This window comes from Erinaceus europaeus, chromosome 10 (assembly GCF_950295315.1).
Source record: "Erinaceus europaeus chromosome 10, mEriEur2.1, whole genome shotgun sequence".
In the NCBI taxonomy this organism is placed as follows: domain Eukaryota; kingdom Metazoa; phylum Chordata; class Mammalia; order Eulipotyphla; family Erinaceidae; genus Erinaceus; species Erinaceus europaeus.
Window position 1 is genome coordinate 16,855,999 of NC_080171.1, and position 23,518 is coordinate 16,879,516.

Genomic DNA, 23,518 nt, shown 5'->3' on the forward strand with positions numbered 1-23,518 from the left:
CAGATATGGGACAAGAATTTAGAAGTCTGATACATCTACGAGGTAAAGTAAGAAGCTGTAATCACCATTCTTATTTTAGTAACATCAGGTTATTGATCAGTTTAAATGTGGAAAATGAAAAATACGAACTCCTCGTGGAGCCAAACAGATGAGCCAAAACTGAACTTCCTTTTGTTCTAAGAAGAGAATGTAATAGAGCGATAATCAGTGCACCCTTGTGGCATGAACATAGTAGTGCAGCCTCCCTATAGGTCAGAAGTACAGCATTCACTGTGAAAGATGCCTGTGTTATAATGGACTTCTAGACCACTTAAAAAAAAAATAGAATACAGGACTGGGAAATAGCTCACCAGCAGGGTCTGTGCCCACCCTGGGCTTCACCCCTGGAATCAGCCACACGGGAGACTGGATGACTGGGGGGGGGGGGGGGAAGGCACTCTTAGCTCTTAGAAGGTGTCCGGGGCTGTGGTGTCTTTTTCTCTCAAAAATAAAAAAATTATAGAAACTTCGACCAAGGAGACCTCTCATCAGTATTGTGTATGCATGGATGGAAGCCCTGAGTTCATTTCCTGACACTGCATTAAAAACAACAGCAGCAGCAATATAAACTATAACCTTTCTCTAGAAACTGATTTAACAGTTTGCTCTGAGAAAATAGTTGAAGAGTTAAGAAGAGACTTGTGGCTATCCCAACAACTGATCCATCTATTATGAAATGAATTCTGACTATCTGAGAAAATCTACTTGAGGGGCCGGGGGGTGGTGCACCTGGCTGAGCACACATGCTAGCTTCTTTCCCCATTGCATACATTTCTTTTAAATTTTTTATAAATAAGATGTTACAGCCACTATAGCATTTAATCTTTTCCCCTCCCAAACAGTTTTTTCTCTCAGATGTTTCTCTTCCGGGTACATACTAAAGCAGGCGGAGATGAAACTCCCAAGGTGCTAGATGGTTGTAGGAGTACTCCTGTGGACAAATTAACTTCTCTATTTAAAAAAAAAAAAATTTTAAATATTTATTTATTCCCTTTTATTGCCCTTGTTGTTTTATTGTTGTGGTTATTCTTATTGTTGTTATTGATGTTGTTGTTGGATAGGACAGAGAGAAATGGAGAGAGGGGGAGAGAAAGATAGACACCTGCAGACCTGCTTCACTGCCTGTGAAGCGACTCCCCTGCAGTTGGGGAGCCGGGGGCTCAAACTGGGATCCTTGCACTTTTTGTCACATGCACTTAACCCGCTGTGCTACCACCCGGCTCCCCTACTTCTATATATTTTTTTAATGGCTTATAAGTTATATTTCAATTTGCTTGATTTTAACAATTTTGTATAATATTTCTCCCTTCAGGTTGATGTTGGACTACTTCTTATATACCTTTATGGTCTTGTATTTCAGAACATTGTCTCACATCTTTATTTCCTTTCTTTTAGAAACACGTATCGCATGATTGAGCAAGATGACTTCGACATAAACACCAGACTACACACAATCGTTAGAGGGGAAGATGAGGCCGCCATGGTGGAGTCAGTAGGCTTGGCTCTAGTAAAACTACCAGATGTCCTAAATCGCTTGAAGCCTGACATCATGATTGTTCACGGAGACAGGTTCGATGCCCTGGCACTTGCAACATCTGCTGCCTTAATGAACATCCGAATCCTTCATATTGAAGGTGGGGAAGTGAGCGGGACCATTGATGACTCCATCAGACATGCCATAACGAAGCTGGCTCACTATCACGTGTGCTGCACGCGAAGCGCCGAGCAGCACCTCATCTCCATGTGTGAGGACCACGACCGCATCCTCTTGGCGGGCTGCCCTTCCTATGACAAACTTCTGTCTGCCAAGAATAAAGACTACATGAGCACGATTCGGATGTGGCTAGGTAGGCATCGGGCTCTGTCCAGCCTAGCGGCGGTTTTTGTCAGAACGTGCTGGGTATGTTTGAATCCTTTCAGAAGCTGTTGTGGACAGGGTCTTCCATTAGCAACAGAAGGCTAAAGTTTTCGCTCATAGATGTCACCCTCTGGTTTGACTTCACATCGCTTGAGAGTTACTTACGGTAAGATAGGCTTAGTGGCTTGAATTTTTAAAATCTGTGCTGTATTTACACAAGGCAGTAAATAAATTTCTCTCTTTCTTTTTAAAAGATTTTATTTATTTATTCATGAGGAAGATAGGAGAAGAGAGGGAAAAAACCAGGCATCACTCTGGTACTACATGTACTGCTGGGGATTGAACTCGGGACCTCATGCTTGAGAGTCCAATGCTTTATCCACTGCGCCACCTCCTTGACCACAAGGCAGTGCTTTCAGTACATAAAATATAATGTTGAGGGAGTCGGGCTGTAGCGCAGCGGGTTAAGCGCAGGTGGCGCAAAGCACAGGGACTGGCATAAGGATCCCGGTTCGAACCCCGGCTCCCCACCTGCAGGGGAGTCGCTTCACAGGTGGTGAAGCAGGTCTGCAGGTGTCTATCTTTCTCTCCTCCTCTCTGTCTTCCCCTCCTCTCTCCATTTCTCTCTGTCCTATCCAACAGCGACTACAACAATAAAAAACTACAACAAGGGCAACAAAAGGGAATAAATAAATAAAATAAAATATTAAAAAATATATATATAATGTTGAAACAGGCAGAGTGACTCAACTAGCAGAACATAAGACTTTGACGCCTGAGGTTTCTGGTTCAATCCCCAGCATTGCCTATACTGGAGTGGTGCTATGGCTTGTCTTCCTCTCTCCTTCCTGCCTAATGGAAAACTCTCTCTATGTAACAAATAAATGAGTATTTAAAGAAATGAAATGTTAAGAAGTGAGAAGTTATAGGACATGTAAAAAAAAAAAAAGGGAAAAAGCTAACTACAAAATTATGTGTATAATATCATGTAATTTTAAAAATGAGAGGGAAGAGGGAGAGAGAGAGAGAGAGAGAACACACCAGAGCATCACTCAGACATGAGATGCCAAGGACTGAACTTGGGACCCCATGCTTGCGAGTCCAAATCTTCATACACATATATAATCACTGTCACACCTTCACACGAGCCACCTCCTGGTCTGCTACAATGTCATTTCTTATGAAAGCAACAGTGTAATAGAAAGGTTAGGAGGTATACCACGTTACTTATTTTGTTAACAAAAAAATTAAAAAGAAACTTTATTTTGTGGTCAAAAAGAGAAAATCTCTACCAAATCACTTATAATATTTATCTCTATTTCGTAGAACTGTGTTTTTACTTTTACATTTTGCCATTGGGGCTCAGTGCCTGTGTTTTTCCTTTTTTTTTTTTTTAAAATCAATGTATTTCTCTTATGAGAATCAGAAAAAGAGCTACCAGAGCATTACTCTGGCACGTGTGGTACCAGGTTTTGAACTCAGGGCTTGTCCAGGCAAGTCCTGCGCTCTCTCCACTGGACCACCACCCTAGCTAATGCTTTTACTTTTGATTTTCTATTATTTTTATTATTATTATTTTCCTCCAGGGTTATAGCTGGGCTCGGTGCCTGCTCCATGAATCCACCGCACCTGGAAGCCATTTTTCCCCCTTTTGTTGCCCTTGTTGCTGTAGCCTCGTTGTGGTTATTATTATTACCATTGTTGATGTCATTCGCTGTTGGATAGGACAGAGAGAAATGGAGAGAGGAGGGGAAGACAGAGAGGGGGAGAGAAAGACAGACACCTGCAGACCTGCTTTACAGCCTGTGAAGAAACTCCCCTGCAGGTGGGGAGCCAGGGCTCGAACTGGGATCCTTACGCCGGTCCTTGCGCTTTGCGCCACATACGCTTAACCCACTGCGCCACCGCCCGACCCCCGATTTTCTGTTATTTTTAAACTTTGATGCCTTTCTTTATGGAATACTTAAGTAAGGCATTGAATGCTAAAAGCAGCAGTGAGGCATATGGGCTTCCCCTTTCTCCTATTCCCCCTCTTTATTTTATGCTTGCCATTGGGGCTTTACCTCTCCAGGCAGACTTTTTCAGAGAGAAAAAAGACAGAGATGGAGTGATAGAGAGATACCACAGGGGCATGGGAGATAGCATAATAGTTATGCAAAGGTTCTCTCATATCTGAGGCTCTCAGGTCCCAGGTTCAAACACCCCCCCCACCATAAACCAGAGCTGAGCAGTGCTCTGGCAACAACCACAACCACAACCACAGCCACAAAATAGACATACCACAGTACCTGAGCTGCTTTCTGTCTGATGAGGCTGGGCTCAAAGCTGGGTTGTGCTGATGGCAGAGCAAGCACACTAGTCACGTGAGCTAACTTGCTATCCCCACAAGTACTTAAAAAAGAAACAGATTTATTCTCTTCCTATGAGACACACAGAGAAGGCAGGACACCACTCTGGCTTGTACGAGACTAGGAATCCAGCCAGGACACCCAAAGCTCTGCCAGATGACCGGTTTCCTTTTTTTTTTTTTTTTATTGTTGTTGTTACTAAGCTAAAGCATTCTCTTTTTTAATTAATTAATTAATTCCCTTTTGTTGCCCTTGTTTTTTGTTTTTTTTAATTTAAAAAATTTTTTATTTATTCCCTTTTGTTGCCCTTGTTTTATTGTTGTAGTTATTATTGATATCGTTATTGTTGGATAGGACAGAGAGAAATGGAGAAATTGTGGGCCAGGGTATTAACAGATTGGTTATGCAAAGGACTTTCATGCCTGAGGTTTTGAGGTCCCAGGTTCAATCCCCTGCACCACTGTAAGCCAGAATTAAGTAAATGGTTTATGAGTACTTATTAATACAAGTTTGCTATTATTAAAACTCAGAAGTCAGGAGCCAGGAAATACCTTCCCTAGTAGAGTATCCAGCTTACCAGGAACAAGGTCCTGGGGTCAAGCCCTGGTACCTCACAGAGACACCACGGACAGCACTAGGAGAGGTCCATGGCTGGAGGAGCAACGCTGAATGCCTCTACCTCCTCTGTCTCTGTCAAGAAAGCGAGAAAGGGGGAGTTGGGCGGTAACACAGCGGGTTAAGCACATGTGGCGCAAAGCACAAGGACTGGTGTAAGGATCCCAGTTTGAGCCCCTGGCTCCCCACCTGAAAGGGAGTCGTCGCTTCACAGGTGGTGAAGCAGGTCTGCAGGTGTCTCTCTTTCTCTGCCCCTCTCTCTCTTCCCTCCTCTATTTCTCTCTGTCCTATCCAACAACGCTGACATCAGTAACAACAATAATAACTACAACAACAATAAAACAACAAGGGCAACAAAAGGGAAAAATAAATATTTAAAAAAAGAATAAATAAATATTAAAAAAAGAAAGGAAGGAAGGGTGGGTATAAAATATATAAATCTGAAAGGCATTCAGTTTTGCAGAGTTATGTCCAGATAATAAGCTACTAGTAATCTGTATGTCTTTCTCTGTATCCCTATCTCCCCCCCATATATATATATATGAAATAATTCAGATTTTTTTTAACCTTTCAAACAAATCAAGTAAGTTTGTATATAGAATGATAGGATGCCAGTAGGTTAATTTATTCTTCCTTTAAAGTTTTTTATTTATGTATCGGATAGAGACAAAGAAATCGAGGGAGATGGGGGGTCAGGTGGTGGTGCACTAGATTAAGTGCGCATAGTCTGAAGTGCAAGAGGTGGTCAGGCGGTAGCACAGCAGTGCGGTGGGTTAAGTGCACTTGGTGCAAAGCACAAGGACCGGCGTAAGGATCCCGGTTCGAGCTCCCGGCTCCCCACCTGTAGAGGGGGTCGCTTCATAGTAGTGAAGCAGGTATACAGGTATCTTTCTCTCCCCTTCTCTGTCTTCACCTCCTCCTGTCCTCTCCAATAACGATGACATCAGTAACAACAATAATAACCACAACAATAATACAAATAAATAAAGGGCAACAAAAATAAATATACATTTTTTAAAAAAGACTTCTTAAAAAAAAAAAGTATGAAGTGCAAGAAACCAGGCAAGGATCCTGGTTTGAGGCCTCGGCTCCCCGCCTGCAGGGAGGTTGCTTCACAAGTGATGAAGCATGTCTACAGGTGTCTCTCTGTTTCTCTCCCTCTCTATCTTCCTCTCCCCTTTCAATTTCTCTCTGTCCTATCCAATAAAGTGGAAAAAAATTATCACCAGGAGTAGTAGATTCATAGTGCAGGCACCAAGCCCCAGTAATAACCCTGAAGGAAAAATAAACAAACAAATAAATAAATAGGAAAAGAGACAGAGACACCAGGGGGACTGAGGGCTTGAACTTGAGCCCTTCTGCATTGTAGCTTGTGTGCTCAGCTGAGTGCACCACTGCCTGGTCCTCCAGAATAATACCTCACTATATAACAAATCAGAGTTAATCAATTATTTTAGGTATTTAGGACTCTTCTTTTAAAAAATATTCTTTATTATCTTTATTTATTGGATAGAGACAGCCAGATATTGAGAGGATTGGGTGATAGAGCGACAGAGAGACACCTGCAGCCCTGCTTCACCACTCATAAAGCTTTTCCCCTGCTGGTGGGGACCAGGGGCTTGAACCTGGGTCCTTGCGCATTGTATCATGTGCGCTCAACCAGGTGAGCCACTATCTGGCCCCTGGACTTTTTTTTTAAGAGACACATCTAATGAATAAAAAAATCACTAACTAGGGGTCGGGTGGTGGCGCACCTGATTGAGTGCACATGCTACAGTGCACAAGGACCCGGGTTCAAGCCCCTGGTCCCCACCTGCAGGGGGAAAGCTTTGTGAGTGGTGAAGCAGGTCTGCAGGTGTTTCTCTCCCTCTCTAGTTTCCCTCCTCCTCACAATTTCTGGCTGTCTCTATCCAATAAATTAATAAATAAAGATAATTAAAATTAAAAAAAATTTTTTAAATCACTAATTTGGCAATAGTCACGTAGTCACGATGATTGTGTATTTTAAACCTAGGTTATATTAGAACAGGAAAGGAATTGGACTTTTTTTTTTTTTTTTACTTTACTATACAAGCTAATATATTCTGTATCTTTCTAATCCTTGAACACCAGGGAACCTGCATAGTAATGTTGATACAACAAATAGCTATTGATTCAGCCTCCCATTCTTTTTTTTTTCCTTTTTTTAAAATCTTTATTTATTAGAGACAGCCAGAAATGGAGAGGGAAGGAGGTGACAGAGGGGAGAGAGACAGAGAGACACCTGCAGCCCTGCTACACCACTTGTGAAGCTTTCCCCCTGTAGGTGGGGACAGGGAGCTTGAACCTGGGTCCTTGTGCACTGTAGTATGTGAGCTCAGCCAGGTGCACCACCACCCAGCCCCAGTCAGCCTCCCATTCTTATAATGCTTCTAAGTAAACAGTCTGGCATTCTGTTCTGATTACACTGTGAACTCCATATGTAATCTGAAAAGCCGCATTTAATTTTATTTATTCCCTTTTGTTGCCCTTGTTTTATTGTTGTAGTTATTATTATTGTTGTTGTTGTTGTTGGATAGGACAGAAAGAAATGGAGAGAGGAGGGGGAAGACAGAGAGGGGGAGAGAAAGATAGACACCTACAGACCTGCTTCACCGCTTGTGAAGCAACTACCCTGCAGGTGGGGAGCCAGAGGCTCGAACCGGTATCCTGATGCTGGTCCTTGTGCTTTGCGCTTAACCCACTGCACTACAGCCCGACTCCCTGAAAAGCTGCATTTCTAAGAAACTTGTAGCCAATAGAAATAACCCTTATTAAGAATAATGCAGCAAGGTTGTACTTGTAGAGCTTAAGCTCCTACTTGGAACAGATCAAGCAGTTTCCTCTAGATGACTGGGGGAATGACTCAGCTGGGAGAGCATCACACTTGCATGCTGAGCTCCCCAGCTCAGCCTCTTTGCTAGATGTAGCCAAGTGGTATTGTGACCTCTCTTCTTTCTGTCTCATGTGTAATAAATTTTTTAAAGAAAAGAATAAAATAGCAAAAATTAGACTTTATTTTTTTAACTACTCAGGGCACAAGGCACAAGACAAGGAGCCACCTATCCCCCTCACAATTATACTTTCTGTAAAATCTCTAGGTCTGTTTCTGGACCTATGGATTCTGCTTACTGGAGAAGGAGGGGTGCGTAGGTCACTGGGAGCATGCAACTTGGGAATGAGAACATGAGCAGTCCTAGTGAAAACTACTCATAGCTTAGGGGTAGGCCCTGGGCTTGATTCTCAGCAGCAAATAAATAAATAATAATGATAAATATTCTACTTATTAAACCTTACAATACAGAACTAATTGGTGGTATCCTAATGGAGAGGGTTGCGCAGAAGGACTGAAGCTGATCAAGTTCTGACGACAGGAACGGGGGCAGTGTCAGAAGTCACACACTGCTAGTGGGTGCAGTTTCTGTAAAGTATGTTTACTAAGGATAAGCAACTACACTTGTCCAGTGTCTCCCCCACCTGCAGGTTTAAAAAAAGACATCTAGTCTAGCACATTTTTCACCTGAATATCTCCATATAGAACCTTAAATTACAAAGTATCACACATGGTTATTTTGTGCTTACCACAGTTGTTTACAAATGAGAAGTGCAAGAAACCAGGCAAGGATCCTAGTTTGAGGCCTCGGCTCCCCACCTGCAGGGGGGTTGCTTCACAAGTGATGAAGCATGCCTACAGGTGTGTCTCTCTGTTTCTCTCCCTCTCTGTCTCCTCCTCCCCTCTCATTTCTCTCTTTCCTATTCAATAAAATGGAAAAAATGATCGCCAGTAGTAGATTCATAGTGCAGGCACCAAGCCCCAGTAATAACCCTGAAGGAAAAATATGTAAACAAACAAATAAATAAATAGGAAAAGAGACAGAGACACCATGGGGAGTGAGGGCTTGAACTTAAGCCATTCTGCATTGTAGCTTGTGTGCTCAGCTGAGTGCACCACTGCCCGGCCCTCCAGAATAATAGGAATTGGTCAGCTGGAATGTCTCTTCTTCACCTTTCACTTGTCCCTGAGCAGTAAGTTATGTCAAACGAGCTCTATGATAGCCTCACTCTCAAAGAAAAACTGCCACCATAAAAGGCACAAAGGGACTGGCCAAGTAGCCCACCTGTACTGTGCCTGCTTTGCCACGCATACACCCACCCCCTTCTTTCTGTTGATCTGTCTGAACAAGTCAGCCCTGACAGTGACAGAAAAGAAAGTAAAATAAAAGCACAGAGATCAAAACCTGGCCCTAAACATGGAAATAAAGAATCTGGTGCAAAATGAACCCAGAGCCGTGAAGGAGCCATGTGGATATTGTAGTTCTCCATGGCTTGTTGTGGACATTTAAGCTTCGGTTCTTTTTGTTTAACTGGGGGGGGGGGGGGGCGGTTCCTGGGGGGGCTCCCGGTGAGAAATTCAACTATTACATTTCATTTTTGTTGAATTAGAAAATTCAGAGGATGAAGGACGTGAAGTGAAGGATTTAAATGTAGCGGTGACTACTGTGAATCAAAGAGTTTTTCAGGGAGAACAGCACAGAGAATAATTTTGAATGAATTCAATTCAGCCTTAATGCTTATAATTTTACCATTATTTCTCAACTGAAATCACTCTGTAGTACCTTGTGAGAAGTACTCTATGCTGATATAGACTATAAGAAATATTTTGATAATCTGTGATTTTTTTCTTGGCATCTTTTCTTTATTTATTATTCCATAGAGAGAGAAATTGAGAGGGGAGGGGGAAATAGAGAGGGAGAAAGAGAGACACTTGCAGCACTGCTTCACCACTCGTGCGGCTTTTCCTCCTGCTGGGGGGGAAAGGGGCTTGAACCCGGATCCTTGTGCAGTTAACCAGTAGCACCACTGCCTGGTCCCTCTTGACATCTTTTCTAATTTCATCATAACTTATCAGAAACTGATGTGTTGGGGGCTGGGCAGTGGTGCAGCGGGTTAAGCGCACATGGCAGAAAGTACACGGACCAGCCTAAGGATCCCGGTTCAAGCCCCCGGCTCCCCACCTGCAGGGGAGTCGCTTCACAGGCGGTGAAGCAGGTCTGCAGGTGTCTGTCTTTCTCTCCTCCTCTCTGTCTTCCCCTCCTCTCTCCATTTCTCTGTCCTATCCAACAACGATGACAGCAATAACAACAATAACAACAATGACAATAAACAAGGGCAACAAAAGGGAAAAAATAAAGTTAAAAAAATTGATGTGTTTTTCATTTGAATTACTTCAGTAGACTTTTAATTCTACTTATTTAACCTCAGAAAGAGACTGATAGATGCATGACAAGTATTGTCTGTATTTCAGAAGTCTGAGTGGGATAAAACCCAATGTAGGAATTGGAGGTAAAGTAACTTGTATAGCAAAAGCATAAAGAAAGCATTGAGAGGTTTGATTGTGAACATAATTAGGCAGCATGCTTTAAATACTCTGATTTTGAATGATAATTTTGTGCTGTTTCAATTTTTTATTTACAAATGTGCATAGAGCACCTATTAAATTGGGTGTTTGAAAAAAAGAATTGGGGGTTGGATGGTAGCACAGCAGGTTAAGCACATGTGGCTCAAAGCTCAAGGAACAGCCCGGTTTGAACCCCGGCTCCCCATCTGCAGGGGAGTCGCTTCACAAGCAGTGAAGCAGGTCTGCAGGTGTCTGTCTTTCTCTCCCCCTCTTCTTTCCATTTCTCTCTGTCCTATCCAACAACAATGACATCAGTAACAACAATAACTACAACAACAATAAAAAACAAAAAGGGCGGGAGTCGGGCTGTAGCACAGCGGGTTAAGCGCAGGTGGCGCTAAGCTCAAGGACCGGTGTCAGGATCCTGGTTCGAGCCCCCGGCTCCCCACCTGCAGGCAGGTCCCTTCGCAGGCGGTGAAGCAGGTCTGCAGGTGTCTGACTTTCTCTCCCCCTCTCTGTCTTCCCCTCCTCTCTCCATTTCTCTCTGTCCTATCCAACAACAACGACATCAATAATAACTACAACAATAAAACAACAATGGCAACAAAAGGGAATAAATAAATAAAATAAAATAAATTTAAAAAAAAAAAGGGCAACAAAAGGGGAAATAAATAAATATTAAAAAAAAAAAGAATTAGCTTCTGTCTCCTTTTAAGATTCTTAACTAGTGAAGTAATGTGGTCTGATTGTCTTTGAGCAGGTGATGATGTGAAGTCCAAAGATTACATCGTCGCACTACAGCACCCTGTGACCACAGACATCAAGCATTCCATTAAGATGTTTGAACTGACATTGGATGCGCTTATCTCGTTTAACAAACGGACCTTAGTTCTGTTTCCGAATATCGATGCAGGTAATTGAACTTGAAAATGCAAGGCCACTTCCAACTCCAATCTTCCAACTCCAATCTGTTTGTGTCATAGCTGCTCTGATTGCCCCTCCGTTCCTCACCCGTCCTAGTGAAGATCTGTTCTGAAATGCATTCCACTGTTCACAGAACCCCAAGCTTATAGTAGATGAGAGGGTTCATGATGTTTTTGTCAGGCTTAGTAGAAGCTTAGTAGGAGAGACGTGTAAAAAGATCTCTAACCACTACTATAATTTCATGTGTAATCTCTTCTCCAATTTTCACCAAAGAGAAAATATAATGACCAAGAGACATAAACCTTTGAAGTTGAAAAAAAATATATCTCTAGGAAAAGTAATAGCTTCATTGACTGTGATTAAATAACATTGTTGTTATTTCTTTTTCTCTTGCCACTATTAGCCATGCCTTAAAATAATCTTGGACTTAACACAGTTTAAGTCTGGAGTCCCCAACTAGTTGATCCTCAGGCCTGACCTGGTTGGTCACCTACTCATGGATGGCACTATAGTTTTTAGTGCTAGTAAGGCCTCAGGCAGGCAAGTGGACATTTAAATGAGAAAGACCAGAGTAGGGCATCGTGCTGAGGAGTTTTGGTTTTTATTTATTTTTATGATAGATCAGAGCATATGGGGGTAGTGGGGATGGAACCTGGGGACACTGGGACCTCAGGCATGAATTGAGCTTTAGATATTAACTATTATGAGCTGGTGCCACTCATTACTGAGCTTATTTTTAAAAGGAATTAAAAGTGTTTATGAGAGAGATGCTAGGGATCAAACCAGGACCTTATTATTGAGAGTCCAGTGCTTTATCTATTGTCCACCTCTGGGGCCCCTGTTTACGTGGCACTTAGGTGTTCTTTGGTAATAGAAGTAGAACCTTTCTGTGCAGTGTGAGATGTTGCCACATTACTCTACAAGAATCCCTTTCTTGGTGTCTTTTTCTTTAAAAGAAATTTCTTTTTAAAGATTTATTTTTACGAGCAAAAAAGAAACCAGAACATTGCTCAACAGGTATGCAAGCCTTGTCTCTTAACATGCTAACTGTCTTCCTGGCGTTTGAGTGATGTCTTCTGTTATAGGAAACAAAGGGAGCTATCAGTTCATGAAAAGAGGAAAAAATCCCAGCCTGGGTTCCATCTCCATAAATCTATCAATTGTTGAAAAAAAATTAATATTCTCTTCTAATCCTTTAAATATTTGTGTAGATGTTTGTGATGTATCTTTTTTGTTAATATTACCAGTGATGTTCCTGATGGTATACACTTTAGAATTAGAGGTATTTTTCCTCAGTGAAAGTAAATCATTCCAGAACTGCCCAAGTCATGTCTGTCACTTGCCTCCTCCAGGGTTTTGATGACACAAACAGTCATAAGGAGCGATCAGGAAATTATAAGGCATCGCTTTGTCATTATCTGGTTCAGTGCCCAGTTACCCAAAGTAGTATTCTCTGGAAAACAGAACTGGTGCTTCTGATGTAGACATGAGGAGAAAGCCTTCAGATGAGTCCAGTTACTTTTCTTGGAATACTAGCAACTTGTGGCATGTCATGTACAGTAATCACAGGAGATAGCTAACATGCTGTGTCAGAAGTGGCCAGTATTGCTCCAAGGAGTTAGATTCCAAGTCTCCCACCTACTTTGCCACACAGACAGATCACTTTTTTTTGCTCAGTCAGTGGCTCCTGCCCCCCCGGTGAACATGGTGTGGTAAGCGCTGCCTTATGGGTCAGTCCAGCAACTCTACATCAGTTGGTTAGCAATAATTAGGGGGAAAAATGAGTAGAGAAGCAAGCAGACAGGTGTTAAATACTTTCCCTTTATATATATCTATTAACACTTTTTTTGTTGTTTTTTTAAAACTTTATTCCCTTTTGTTGCCCTTGTTTTATTGTTGTAGTTATCATTGTTGTTATTGATGTCGTCGTTGTTGGATAGGACAGAGAAATGGAGAGAGGAGGGGAGGACAGAGAGAAAAATAGATACCTGCAGACCTGCTTCACCACCTGTGAAGCGACTCCCTTGCATGTGAAGAGCTGGGTGCTTGAACCGGGATCTTTACACAGGTCCTTATGTTGCGCCACGTGCGCTTAACCTGCTGCGCTGCGCTACTACCTCTCCTATTAACACTTGTAAGTGGCATGCTGAACAGAAAACACCAGCCACAGGGTCAGTCAGCCTCTTTTCTCATAACAGTGCTAGCCCTCCGAGCTACTGTTACTTGCTTAGCTAGTTCATTTTTATTTTAGCTGTTCAGTGTAGATGTGAACATAGCTGAGCACTGATTAACACAGTATGCAGAACAGGTCATTTTCATTTAAAAATCCCCTACTTAATAGGTCGAAACTGTTGCTCTGTCTTGAGCCTCTTAATTGCTGTTAAAGGAAAGGCACTAACTACTAAAAGGTGTTTACTTTGCTGAGTACAGTTGATAAAGTCCCCATTGCTGCCGTTGAAACTGAGAGCTGACCAGATACTTGAGATACGCACTGTTCACACACAAGCAGAACCTGAACTGGAGTTGGTGTATTGCACCAAAGTAAAACTCTCTGGGGTGGGTGGGGGGGAGTTCAGGTCCTGGAAGAGGATGACAGAGGACCTAGTGGGGGTTGTATGGTTATGTGGAAAACTGAGAAATGTTATGCATGTAGAAAGTATTGTATTCACTGTCAAATGTAAAACATCAGTCCTCCAATAAAGGGGGGGGGGGAGAAAGCTAGGAAAAAAAAGATATGCATCGTTTATGAAAAGAACAGTAATTAAAATTAGTTTCCCTGATAATTGGTGGGATTTAATAGGTTTTTGAAAGTGGGGTTATAGTTGCTGATGAAAATATTTCACTTTACAAACCATTTAGTAATTGGTTCTTTTTCACAGGGAGCAAAGAGATGGTCCGAGTGATGCGGAAGAAGGGCATCGAACACCATCCCAATTTCCGTGCAGTTAAACACGTCCCATTCGACCAGTTCATTCAGCTGGTTGCCCATGCTGGCTGTATGATAGGGAACAGCAGCTGTGGGGTACGCGAGGTTGGAGCTTTTGGAACACCTGTGATCAATCTGGGAACACGTCAGATTGGAAGAGAAACAGGTACTTAACCTCTGCTTGGATTTCTTTCCTCCCCACCCCCTTTTTTAATTGGGGGGCTTGTGTACAGTTGTTGACATGAGAACCGGCTCCCACCTCCCCATGGCAGGTGTCTGCGGTAACACTGTCACCCACCCTCGTGAGGGCTTTTTCCACCACCATCACCAGGGCCCCAGAGCTCCTCCCTCTGCTTTTATTTCACCTGCCAGGCTTAATACCGATGTCACCACTACATGGAGGTGTGGTTCTCTCTCTCTCTCTCTTTAATATTTATTTATTCCCTTTTGTTGCCCTTGTTTTTTTTATTGTTGTTGTTGTTGATGTCATTGTTGTTGGATAGGACAGAGAGAAATGGAGAGAGGAGGGGAAGACAGAGAGAAGGAGAGAAAGATAGACACCTGCAGACCTGCTTCACCACCTGTGAAGTGACTCCCCTGCAGGTGGGGAGCCGGGGGCTCGAATTGGGACCCTTACGCTGGTCCTTTGTGCTTTGCATCACCTGTGGTTAACCCACTGCACTACTGCCCGACTCCCTGGTTGTCTCTTTTTATGGCTTGTAGCTCTTTTATGAACAAATGAGGTAATGAGGTTAATGGCAAGTTATAGCCTGAAGTCTGTAAATTACACAATGATTGCCAAAAATTGTAGGGCTCTCCTTATACTTTCATTTTCTTTGTAATATTAGAGCTCATAAGATTTTATTAGTTAATTATGGCCTTTGATGACTATGTTTAAGAGAGAATGTGGTTGAATATGTTCTAAGTATATAAATCTCTTTTATTGGGGGGGCTTGTAGTCCCTTTAAAGTATAATAAGGATTATTATCAGTTAATTTGCTAACTATGCTAGATCCTATTATTAACATTAGCCCAAGTTGAAATCATAGCTGCATGTGCATGTCGTAGGTTATTAAAAATATTTGTAGTTAATGGCAAAAGACCTGATCCAGAGTCAGGGTGTTAGTTCCAGTGTTACTGTCTTCCTGCTCCTCACCCTAACTTCCTGTTACCTTTAGGCCTCCTTCTCCTTTCAATCCTAACAGATTACTTTGTTCCCTGCTTACAGAGAAAACAGAAACCACCAGATGGAGATCCTTTCAGTTTCATTAAGAATATGTAATGGGGCCGGGTGGTGGCACACCTGGTTTACAGTGTGCAAGGGCCCAGGTTCAAGCCCCCGATCCCCACCTGCAGGGGGAAAGCTTTGCAAGTGGTGAAGCAGTGTTGCAGGTATCTTTGTCTCTATCCCTCTCTATCCCCTTCCTTCTTGATTCTGAATGTCTCTATACAAACTATAAAGATAATTTTTAAAAAATCAAAAATAATATGTAATAAGCACCCGTGTGCTAGGCACTGGGCTAGAGCAGTGAGTTAGGCCAGCAAGGGCTGGGCTCTCGTGCACTTCCTCCATTCTAGTCGAAAGAAAGATAATAGAATAGAGCCAGTATTTCTGCTTGTGTAGCCTGTAACACAGGGAATGTGAAATGCGGCATTCAGCTGGCTAGGAAGAGTCCTCTTTTAGTAGATGACACTTAAGCTGAGATCTCAATAGCAAGAAATCAGCTGTGTGAGGACCAGGGAGAAAGCAGAAGGAATTGCCCATGTCAAGACGCTAAGACAGGAGCAAGCTTCATGTATTTGGAAAACAGAAGGCTCACTGCAGCTGCAGAGTCATGGGCAAGGTCTATATGGAGATAGACCTCTGTGAAGCAGGCTAGACAATCCGGTCTCCTCAACTTTTTGTTCCCCCTCCCTTTTTTCTGGTAAAGGGTGGAAGGACTATCAGAGAAGAGTGAAAAGGAATTATCAATAATTTAGGAAGAAAGGCAGGAGGGTGTTATCATGAAAGCCCAGAAAAGGAAGGGTTTCAAGGAGATTTGTTGAATGCTGCTGAATGTTTATGAATTGTAAATAGAGACTTGAACACTGGGTTTGGCAATGCGTTTTTTTTCTTCCCCAGTACTTACCACCACAGCTATAGAAACGCATGCCTACCCATCTTTTCCTTTTTTTTTTTTTCTTTACATTAGAGGGTGCAGGGTCCCTCCAGTCTGTCTATTGGAAAAGAAAGGTTCCTGACAGGCAGGAGGAGTAAGTATACAGAACACAGACCTGTTATCTCTCTTCCAGATATCTTTATCATTCTTTCTCTTCCAAGTATCTTTATTTGTTACATACAAGATAAAGTGACATGAGGCAGAAAGGAGATAGGGAGAGAGAAGCTAGAGCACTACTAAGTATATGAGGTGCCTGGGATCCCAGGCATGAAATTCCAGTGTTCTGTTGGTTGAGCTATTCCTCCTACCTCTTTCCCAAGTATCTCTATCCGCCACATCATCTGAACATGCCAGAGCCTCTTACATATTAAAAACAAAGCAACAGATAAGAACCCTTTCCTTGATTCTTCATCATTCTGTTTAATTATCAATATTATTATTTTGCCTCCAGGGTTATTGCTGGGGCTCAGTACCTGCACTACAAATCCACTGCTCATGGAGGCTATTTTTTCCTTTTTGTTGCCCTTGTTGTTTATCATTGCCGTTGTTGTAATTGCTATAGTTGTTGTTGGATAGGACAGAGAGAAATGGAGAGAGGAGGGGAAGACAGAGAGGAGGAAGGGAAGATAGACACCTGCAGACCTGCTTCACCACTTGTGAAGCAACTCCCCTGCAGATGGGGAGCTGAGGCTCGACCGGGATCCTTACACCGGTCCTTGCGCTTTGCACCACGTGTGCTTAACCTGCTGCGCTACCTCCTGGCCCCCAATTATTATTGTTTTTGGCTAGATCTCTTTATCATCTCTGGTTTATGATGGAGCTGAGAATTAAACCTGGGACAGTGGAGCCTCAGGTATGAGAGTCTGTTTGCAGAACCATTATGCTGTCTACCCCCGCTCCACATCTTTTCCTCACTACTATCCGTCTGCTCTGTTCCTTTTCTCAACCAAGTATAATGAAAGAAAGAAAAACATTTTTATTGTATTTACTCCCAAACATAGGCCAGAAAATAATATGCAGGAAAAGTGATTACCTGAACAGCTGACTGGGTAACTGACCAACTAATTTGACCTGATGGGCTGATGATTGAACGGCTAAGTGGATAAAAGCAGAGTTTATTACAAGAGTGGATATGCCGGGAGCCAGGCATTTCTCTCCCCCTTGTCTTCCCCTCCACTCTCCATTTCTCTTTGTCCTATCCAACAACAACAATAAAAAAAAAAAAAAAGCAACAAGGGCAACAAAAGGGAATAAATATTAAAAAAAAGTGGATATGCTAGATGACTATTTGAGTTTTCTAAGTGTATCTTATTTTAATAAGTAAACAACAAAAAACTGATATACTGTCTTTGAGAATAAGAACTCTAGTGTCCTTGAATATTTGATGTGGACATATTACCAAAATGCTTTAAAAGGTCAGAGACAGGCCAGGGTCAAGTTCAGTGTTAGAATGCATGTTTTCCATATAGGAGGCCCAAGGTTTGATCCCAACAACGCCCCCTCCTCCCCCAAAAAATGAAGAGGTAAAGTAGAAAATAAGATTTTTCTCTAGAAGGCTTATCTGAAACTGAGTTTCAGGCCTAATTATGAGCACAGCACAGCACTACTTTCTTCTGCTCTTTCGATATTCCTATAACTAATTGTAATCCACCATTGGATTTACCCAGGACAGAATGTCCTTCATGTCCGGGATGCTGATACACAAGACAAGATCCTGCAAGCACTGAACCTCCAGTTTGGTAAACAGTACCCTTGGTGAGTGTGCATCTGTTCAGGAGTCCAGTTGGGTAACAGTACCCTGGGTGAGTGAGTGTATATCCTTTCACGAGTCCAGTTGGGTGACAGAACCCTGGGTGAGTGTATATCCTTTCACGAGTCCAGTTGGGTGACAGAACCCTGGGTGAGTGAGTGTACATCCTTTCATGAGTCCAGTTGGGTGACAGAACCCTGGGTGAGTGAGTGTACATCCTTTCAGGAGTCCAGTTGCTGTTTTTAATCTGGGATCATTGCTTGCTCATCCTAATGTCTACATCCCTTGGGGTCTCTGCCAGGGCTTGCTAAAATCATTCCCTTAATTGCTCTATCAAGGATTCCAATGGAGAATAACTTTTTTTCTTCTTTCTTGTTTTGCCTCCAGGGTTTATCGCTGGGGCTCAGTGCCTGTACAAATCCACTGCTCCTTGAGGCCATTTTTTCCATTTTTGTTGTTCTTGTTATAGCTGTTGTTGTTGGATAGGACAGAGAGAAATTTTAAAAATTGGAAGAAACTAGTCTAGTTCAGCATTTTAATTTAGGAACCCCCTTTTCTACTCAAATTAATGAGCTTCCCTTGTATTTGAGTATTGTTTTCCTGAAAATAGCCTTTACCCCACAGATGTAGAGATAAAAATTGAGAAAAGCAAAAATAAGAAGACAATTCAATACACCAAATATTTTGCAATTTTCTGAAATAGATTTAACAAAGTTATTTTTATTTTGATTAAGTTAATTTATTAATGGCATTTCAGGGTGGAAATAGTTACATATCAGTCACCAGGAGAAGTAGATATTGCATTGTTAATAGGCACTTGATTACTATGTTCCTAAGGAGATCCAGATAATGTTATTATTTTAAAAGGAAGATGTACAAGTTATTACCTGAAGTCTCTGATTCCATGAATATCATATCCTCAGTGTTATTGACATCTGTAAGAGAAGCATTTGATTTAATAGACTTTTTGGATATTGCAGTTCAAAGATATATGGGGATGGAAATGCTGTTCCAAGGATTTTGAAGTTTCTCAAATCTATTGATCTTCAAGAGCCACTACAAAAGAAATTCTGCTTTCCTCCAGTGAAGGAGAACATATCACAAGACATAGACCACATTCTTGAAACCCTAAGTGCTTTGGCTGTTGATCTTGGTGGGACAAATCTCCGAGTTGCAATAGTTAGCATGAAGGTAAAATAATAACTCTTAAGGTCTTAGCTTTATATCCCATAGTAATATCTGATTTTTAAAAGATTTATATATTTGAGAAAGAGAGAACCAGACAGCAAGAATATCTGATTTCTAAAAGTATCATTGGATGGTAAGGAGAGCTTGTAAACATTTGTCTAGACTGTTAACTTTTGTTCCATTGCAGTGATTTTTTTCCCCCACCATTTCACTAGTCATTACCATTTCAAATAAGTAAAATTCTCAGGGAATCCAAGATAGTAGGCTTAGAAACATCTGGAGCACATGAAAGGAAAGCTTTTGCCACTCAGGAGACCTGAAAGTTTACACTTGGTAACAGCTAGAAATGACAGTCATACTGGATAGCTTTTACACTTGTAAATGGATTCAAGAAACAATAACAATAAAAAAGATTCTATTCAGAACAACAAATAACTCTCAGAATAATCTAAACTTACATGATCTACATTTAAAGTCTAATGAAACTCTACTATAAATACAGTCTTGAAAGATGCCCTGCATGGGATTGCTGAGTATTTATAGATTCCAGAGTTATAGGCCTAACATAATGCAGCCAGCGCTTCTATGGGAATTTTGAAAAGTTTACCAACGTTATTCCGAATTTCACTTAATGTAATGCACAAGTGAGAAGAGCAAAAAAAAAAAAAAGTCTAAAAACATGAATAATCAGAAGGAACTATTACCCAGGTAGACCACTACTGAATTCTGTTAAGAGGAGATGAGTCAAGCTTCACTACTGTGCATATTTACGTAGTTGTTTCAGTAAGAAAATTTTGTCTACATGAAAGAGTACAATACAACCTTTTACTGAACTATTTTCATATTAGCCAACATCTACTGAAGAGAGGGGCCATCTGGTTGGCTCTGGAGTTGTCACTGCTGCCACAGCCACATGCCAGATGACTTCCCAGGAAATCACTTCAACTTGTCCGAGCAGAAGCTCCCTTCCCAAGCAGTCCTCTGAATCTGCTGTTGTCCTAGGGCAATATCTGATTAGTCGGAAAATAGCTCAGATTCATTCTATGTCTCTCCTCCTTAGCTACTACCAGTAAGACAGATCTTGTCTGTTTTCTTTTTTAGGGAGAAATAGTTAAGAAATATACTCAGTTCAACCCTAAAACCTATGAAGAAAGGATTAACTTAATCCTGCAGATGTGTGTAGAAGCCGCAGCAGAAGCTGTGAAACTGAACTGCAGAATTTTGGGCGTAGGTGAGACTATGAATACCTATCCCAAGAAATATCCATTTCAGTATACCCTGAGCTTTGATACATGGCTGAATGTTACCGTCTACCCTGTGTAAAGATAGCTGCAGGTCTATTTGTCCTAAGAACGGGAACTTCCTGGGACACCAATGAACATTATGTGAAATACACTGATTATATTCTAAGCCTGTGGGAAGCTACAGATTGAACTCAGAAGTGCCTGCTGTTTCCTGTAGGCCTCAATGTAATGTTTGCATCGGGGAAGCTTGGGTGTGTTGGTCTGTATTCCAAACCTCGAAAGCTGACACACTTTGCTCAGATCAGTTATGTTCTTTTATGTCTGCTGGAGCTTAGGCATTTCCACTGGTGGTCGTGTAAACCCCAGGGAAGGAATCGTGCTGCATTCAACCAAACTAATTCAGGAATGGAACTCTGTGGACCTCAGGACCCCTCTCTCTGACACTTTGCATCTCCCTGTCTGGGTGGACAATGATGGCAACTGTGCCGCCCTTGCAGAAAGGAAATTTGGCCAAGGAAAAGGCCTGGAGAACTTTGTGACACTGATCACTGGCACAGGTAAGAGAGCTAAGAGAAGATTACTTCAGGTGCTGGGGTGTTTATCGGCACAGGCCTTCAAAATTCAGCCCTATAGTTTGTAGCTCTCCCCTAGCCACCATTTCCTGTCTGAGTAGAGCCTGAAGGTGAGCTCCATGTGAGATCTTAGAGCCCACTCAGGCCTCTCCTGAGCATGAGCCATTCTCAGGATTTGTGTGAGACCCGTAAACATAACAATTACATGTTTTAAACAAAAGCAATCTAGTTAAGTTCCCTTCACCCAGAGAGTTCCACCAGCACCTCTCAATTGTGCAGAGTACCATCTGGAACTGTCCACATGAATCTGCTGGCCCTGTCTCACCTGGATTGAGTCTCGCCAATGCCTCTGGGCATTGTATGTCTAACTAGATGTTTGCTTGAGTGTTGCAAAAGGCCTTGGTAAGAATGAGGTGTTATAGTAACACTAAGTAATGAGCTTTCATGGAGCTGTCTGCCCCAGCCAAGCCACCTGTTTGACATAGTGAGCCAAGACAGATGTAGCAGAATGTTAACAGAACCTGCTAAAAACATCTCCATCCAAAATGATTCCAGACAGTTTTAGTACTTAGTAACTTTCAGCTATCTGAGGAAGTGGGCGTCAGAGATTCTCAAATTCCAAAGCCCTGCAGCACATAAGGGGCGTTGCCATATCAGCTTTCTATTTTAGGTGACTGCTGTCTCTCACTGCAGGAATTGGTGGTGGGATCATCCACCAACACGAGTTGATCCACGGAAGCTCGTTCTGTGCTGCAGAACTTGGCCACCTTGTTGTGTCACTGGGTGGGCCCGATTGTTCCTGCGGAAGCCGTGGTTGTATTGAAGCATACGCCTCTGGAATGGCCTTGCAGAGGGAAGCAAAAAAACTACATGATGGTTGGTTTTTTTTTCCTCAGTAACTATTGGCAAATAGTCAAACAGCACTCATATACTGCAAAGCAGAAATTCCAAGGGTGGAGGTGGACAGGTATCTCTAGTTAGATGGCAGTAGGGAGGAGTTTTTTCTTTCTTTCTGTTGTCTCAGCTCCTCATACAGGATGGGTATTTAATACCCATTTCCTTCCTGTGTGTGTGTGTATTTTTTAAGGGAATACTGGTTACCTAACATAGGTATATAATTTCTCACCTCAGCAGGTATATAAATTACACTATGCTTGCCACCAAATGTAGTTTACCCCTCCGATAACGACCATTCTGTTCATTTGTTTTCTTACATTCCAAAACGAGGGAAATCATCTGATACAAAGTCTCCTGATTTATTTCAGTTTATCTGCCTTATCATAATTCCCTTAGGGTCCATCCATGCTGTGGCAAGATTTCATCTTTTTATGACTTTAGTATTCCAGTGTGTGTGTGTCACATCTTTACCCATCACGGGGCACCACTTGGGTTATTTCCCTATTGTGAATGGTATTGCAGTGATCACAGGGGTATATATATATATGTATTTGAGCCAGTGTTTTCATATTCAGATAGAAACCCAGAAGTGCAGTTGATATGGTGGTTCTATTTTTTAAAATATATTTATTTATTTATTCCCTTTTGTTGCCCTTATTGTAGTTATTGATGTTGTTCGTTGTTGGATAGGACAGAGGGAAATGGAGAGAGGAGGGGAAGAGAAAGACAGACACCTGCAGACCTGCTTCACCACCTGTGAAGCGACTCCCCTGCAGGTGGGGAGCCGGGGGCTCGAACCAGGATCCTTACGCCGGTCCCTGCGCTTTGTGCCATGTGTGCTTAACCGCTGCGCTACCGCCCGACTCCTGGTGGTTCTATTTTTAATGTTTGAGGAACTTCCATGCTGCTTTCCATTGTGACTGTACCAATTTATACATTCCTACCAACAGACCAGGGCCGTCCCCCTCCCCCCCATATCCTCACCAGTATTTACTATTTGTTGACTTTTCGTTGTTTTAGTCAGGACTTCACTACTCCTGTTCCACTTTTTCAGATAGAAAAAAAGATACCGTATCACCAAAGCTTCCTCCAGTGCAGTAGTGCTTGGTCTTGAACCTGGGGCTGCACGCATATCAAAGTAGGGACATCACCTAAGGGAGCTACTCTGCTGGCTCTGTTTCTTGAATATGTATATGTATATATATATATGTATATGTATATGTATATGATTTAAATCAGGTGGGAAGAGTTTCATGTGGGAGACCAGACTGCTACCCTGGACCATGGTGCATCAGGGATCAACCTGGGAACCTTACACATGCAAGTCTTGCACTCTGCCGGCTGAGCTACTTTCCCGGCCATAATCTTGACCATCTGATATCACCATTCTGAATGGTGAGGTAGAAAACCTCATCGTCGCTTTGATTTGCATCTCCCTAGCAGGCAATAGAGACTCTGGCCAGAGTTGAGAATTGTCTAGTTAGAAGCAAGTTCTTTTTTTTTTAATTTTTCTTTTTTTTTAATTGGGGAATTAATGTTTTACATTCAACAGTAAGTACAGTAGTTTATACATGCATAACAT

At 42.1% G+C, this 23,518-nt stretch overlaps 1 protein-coding gene across 7 annotated transcripts in view; it reads left to right on the top strand.

The window, feature by feature from the left end:
• GNE (glucosamine (UDP-N-acetyl)-2-epimerase/N-acetylmannosamine kinase) overlaps positions 1-23,518 on the top strand; it is a 62,488-nt gene that overhangs the window by 33,455 nt on the left and 5,515 nt on the right. For 6 of the 7 annotated variants that reach the window (XR_009551961.1, XM_060199184.1, XM_060199185.1 and 3 more), the window contains exons 3-10: positions 1,435-1,886; positions 11,037-11,189; positions 14,080-14,292; positions 17,953-18,040; positions 19,016-19,226; positions 20,325-20,454; positions 20,803-21,024; positions 21,733-21,915. Coding sequence is in view for 6 of the 7 variants with exons in the window: in XM_060199184.1 (XP_060055167.1) it covers positions 1,435-1,886; positions 11,037-11,189; positions 14,080-14,292; positions 17,953-18,040; positions 19,016-19,226; positions 20,325-20,454; positions 20,803-21,024; positions 21,733-21,915 (1,652 nt within the window). In the remaining variant the exon portion in view is untranslated. Of the gene's footprint in view, positions 1-1,434; positions 1,887-11,036; positions 11,190-14,079; positions 14,293-17,952; positions 18,041-19,015; positions 19,227-20,324; positions 20,455-20,802; positions 21,025-21,732; positions 21,920-23,518 lie in introns of all 7 variants that reach the window. The other variant, XM_060199188.1, reaches the window with a different exon arrangement.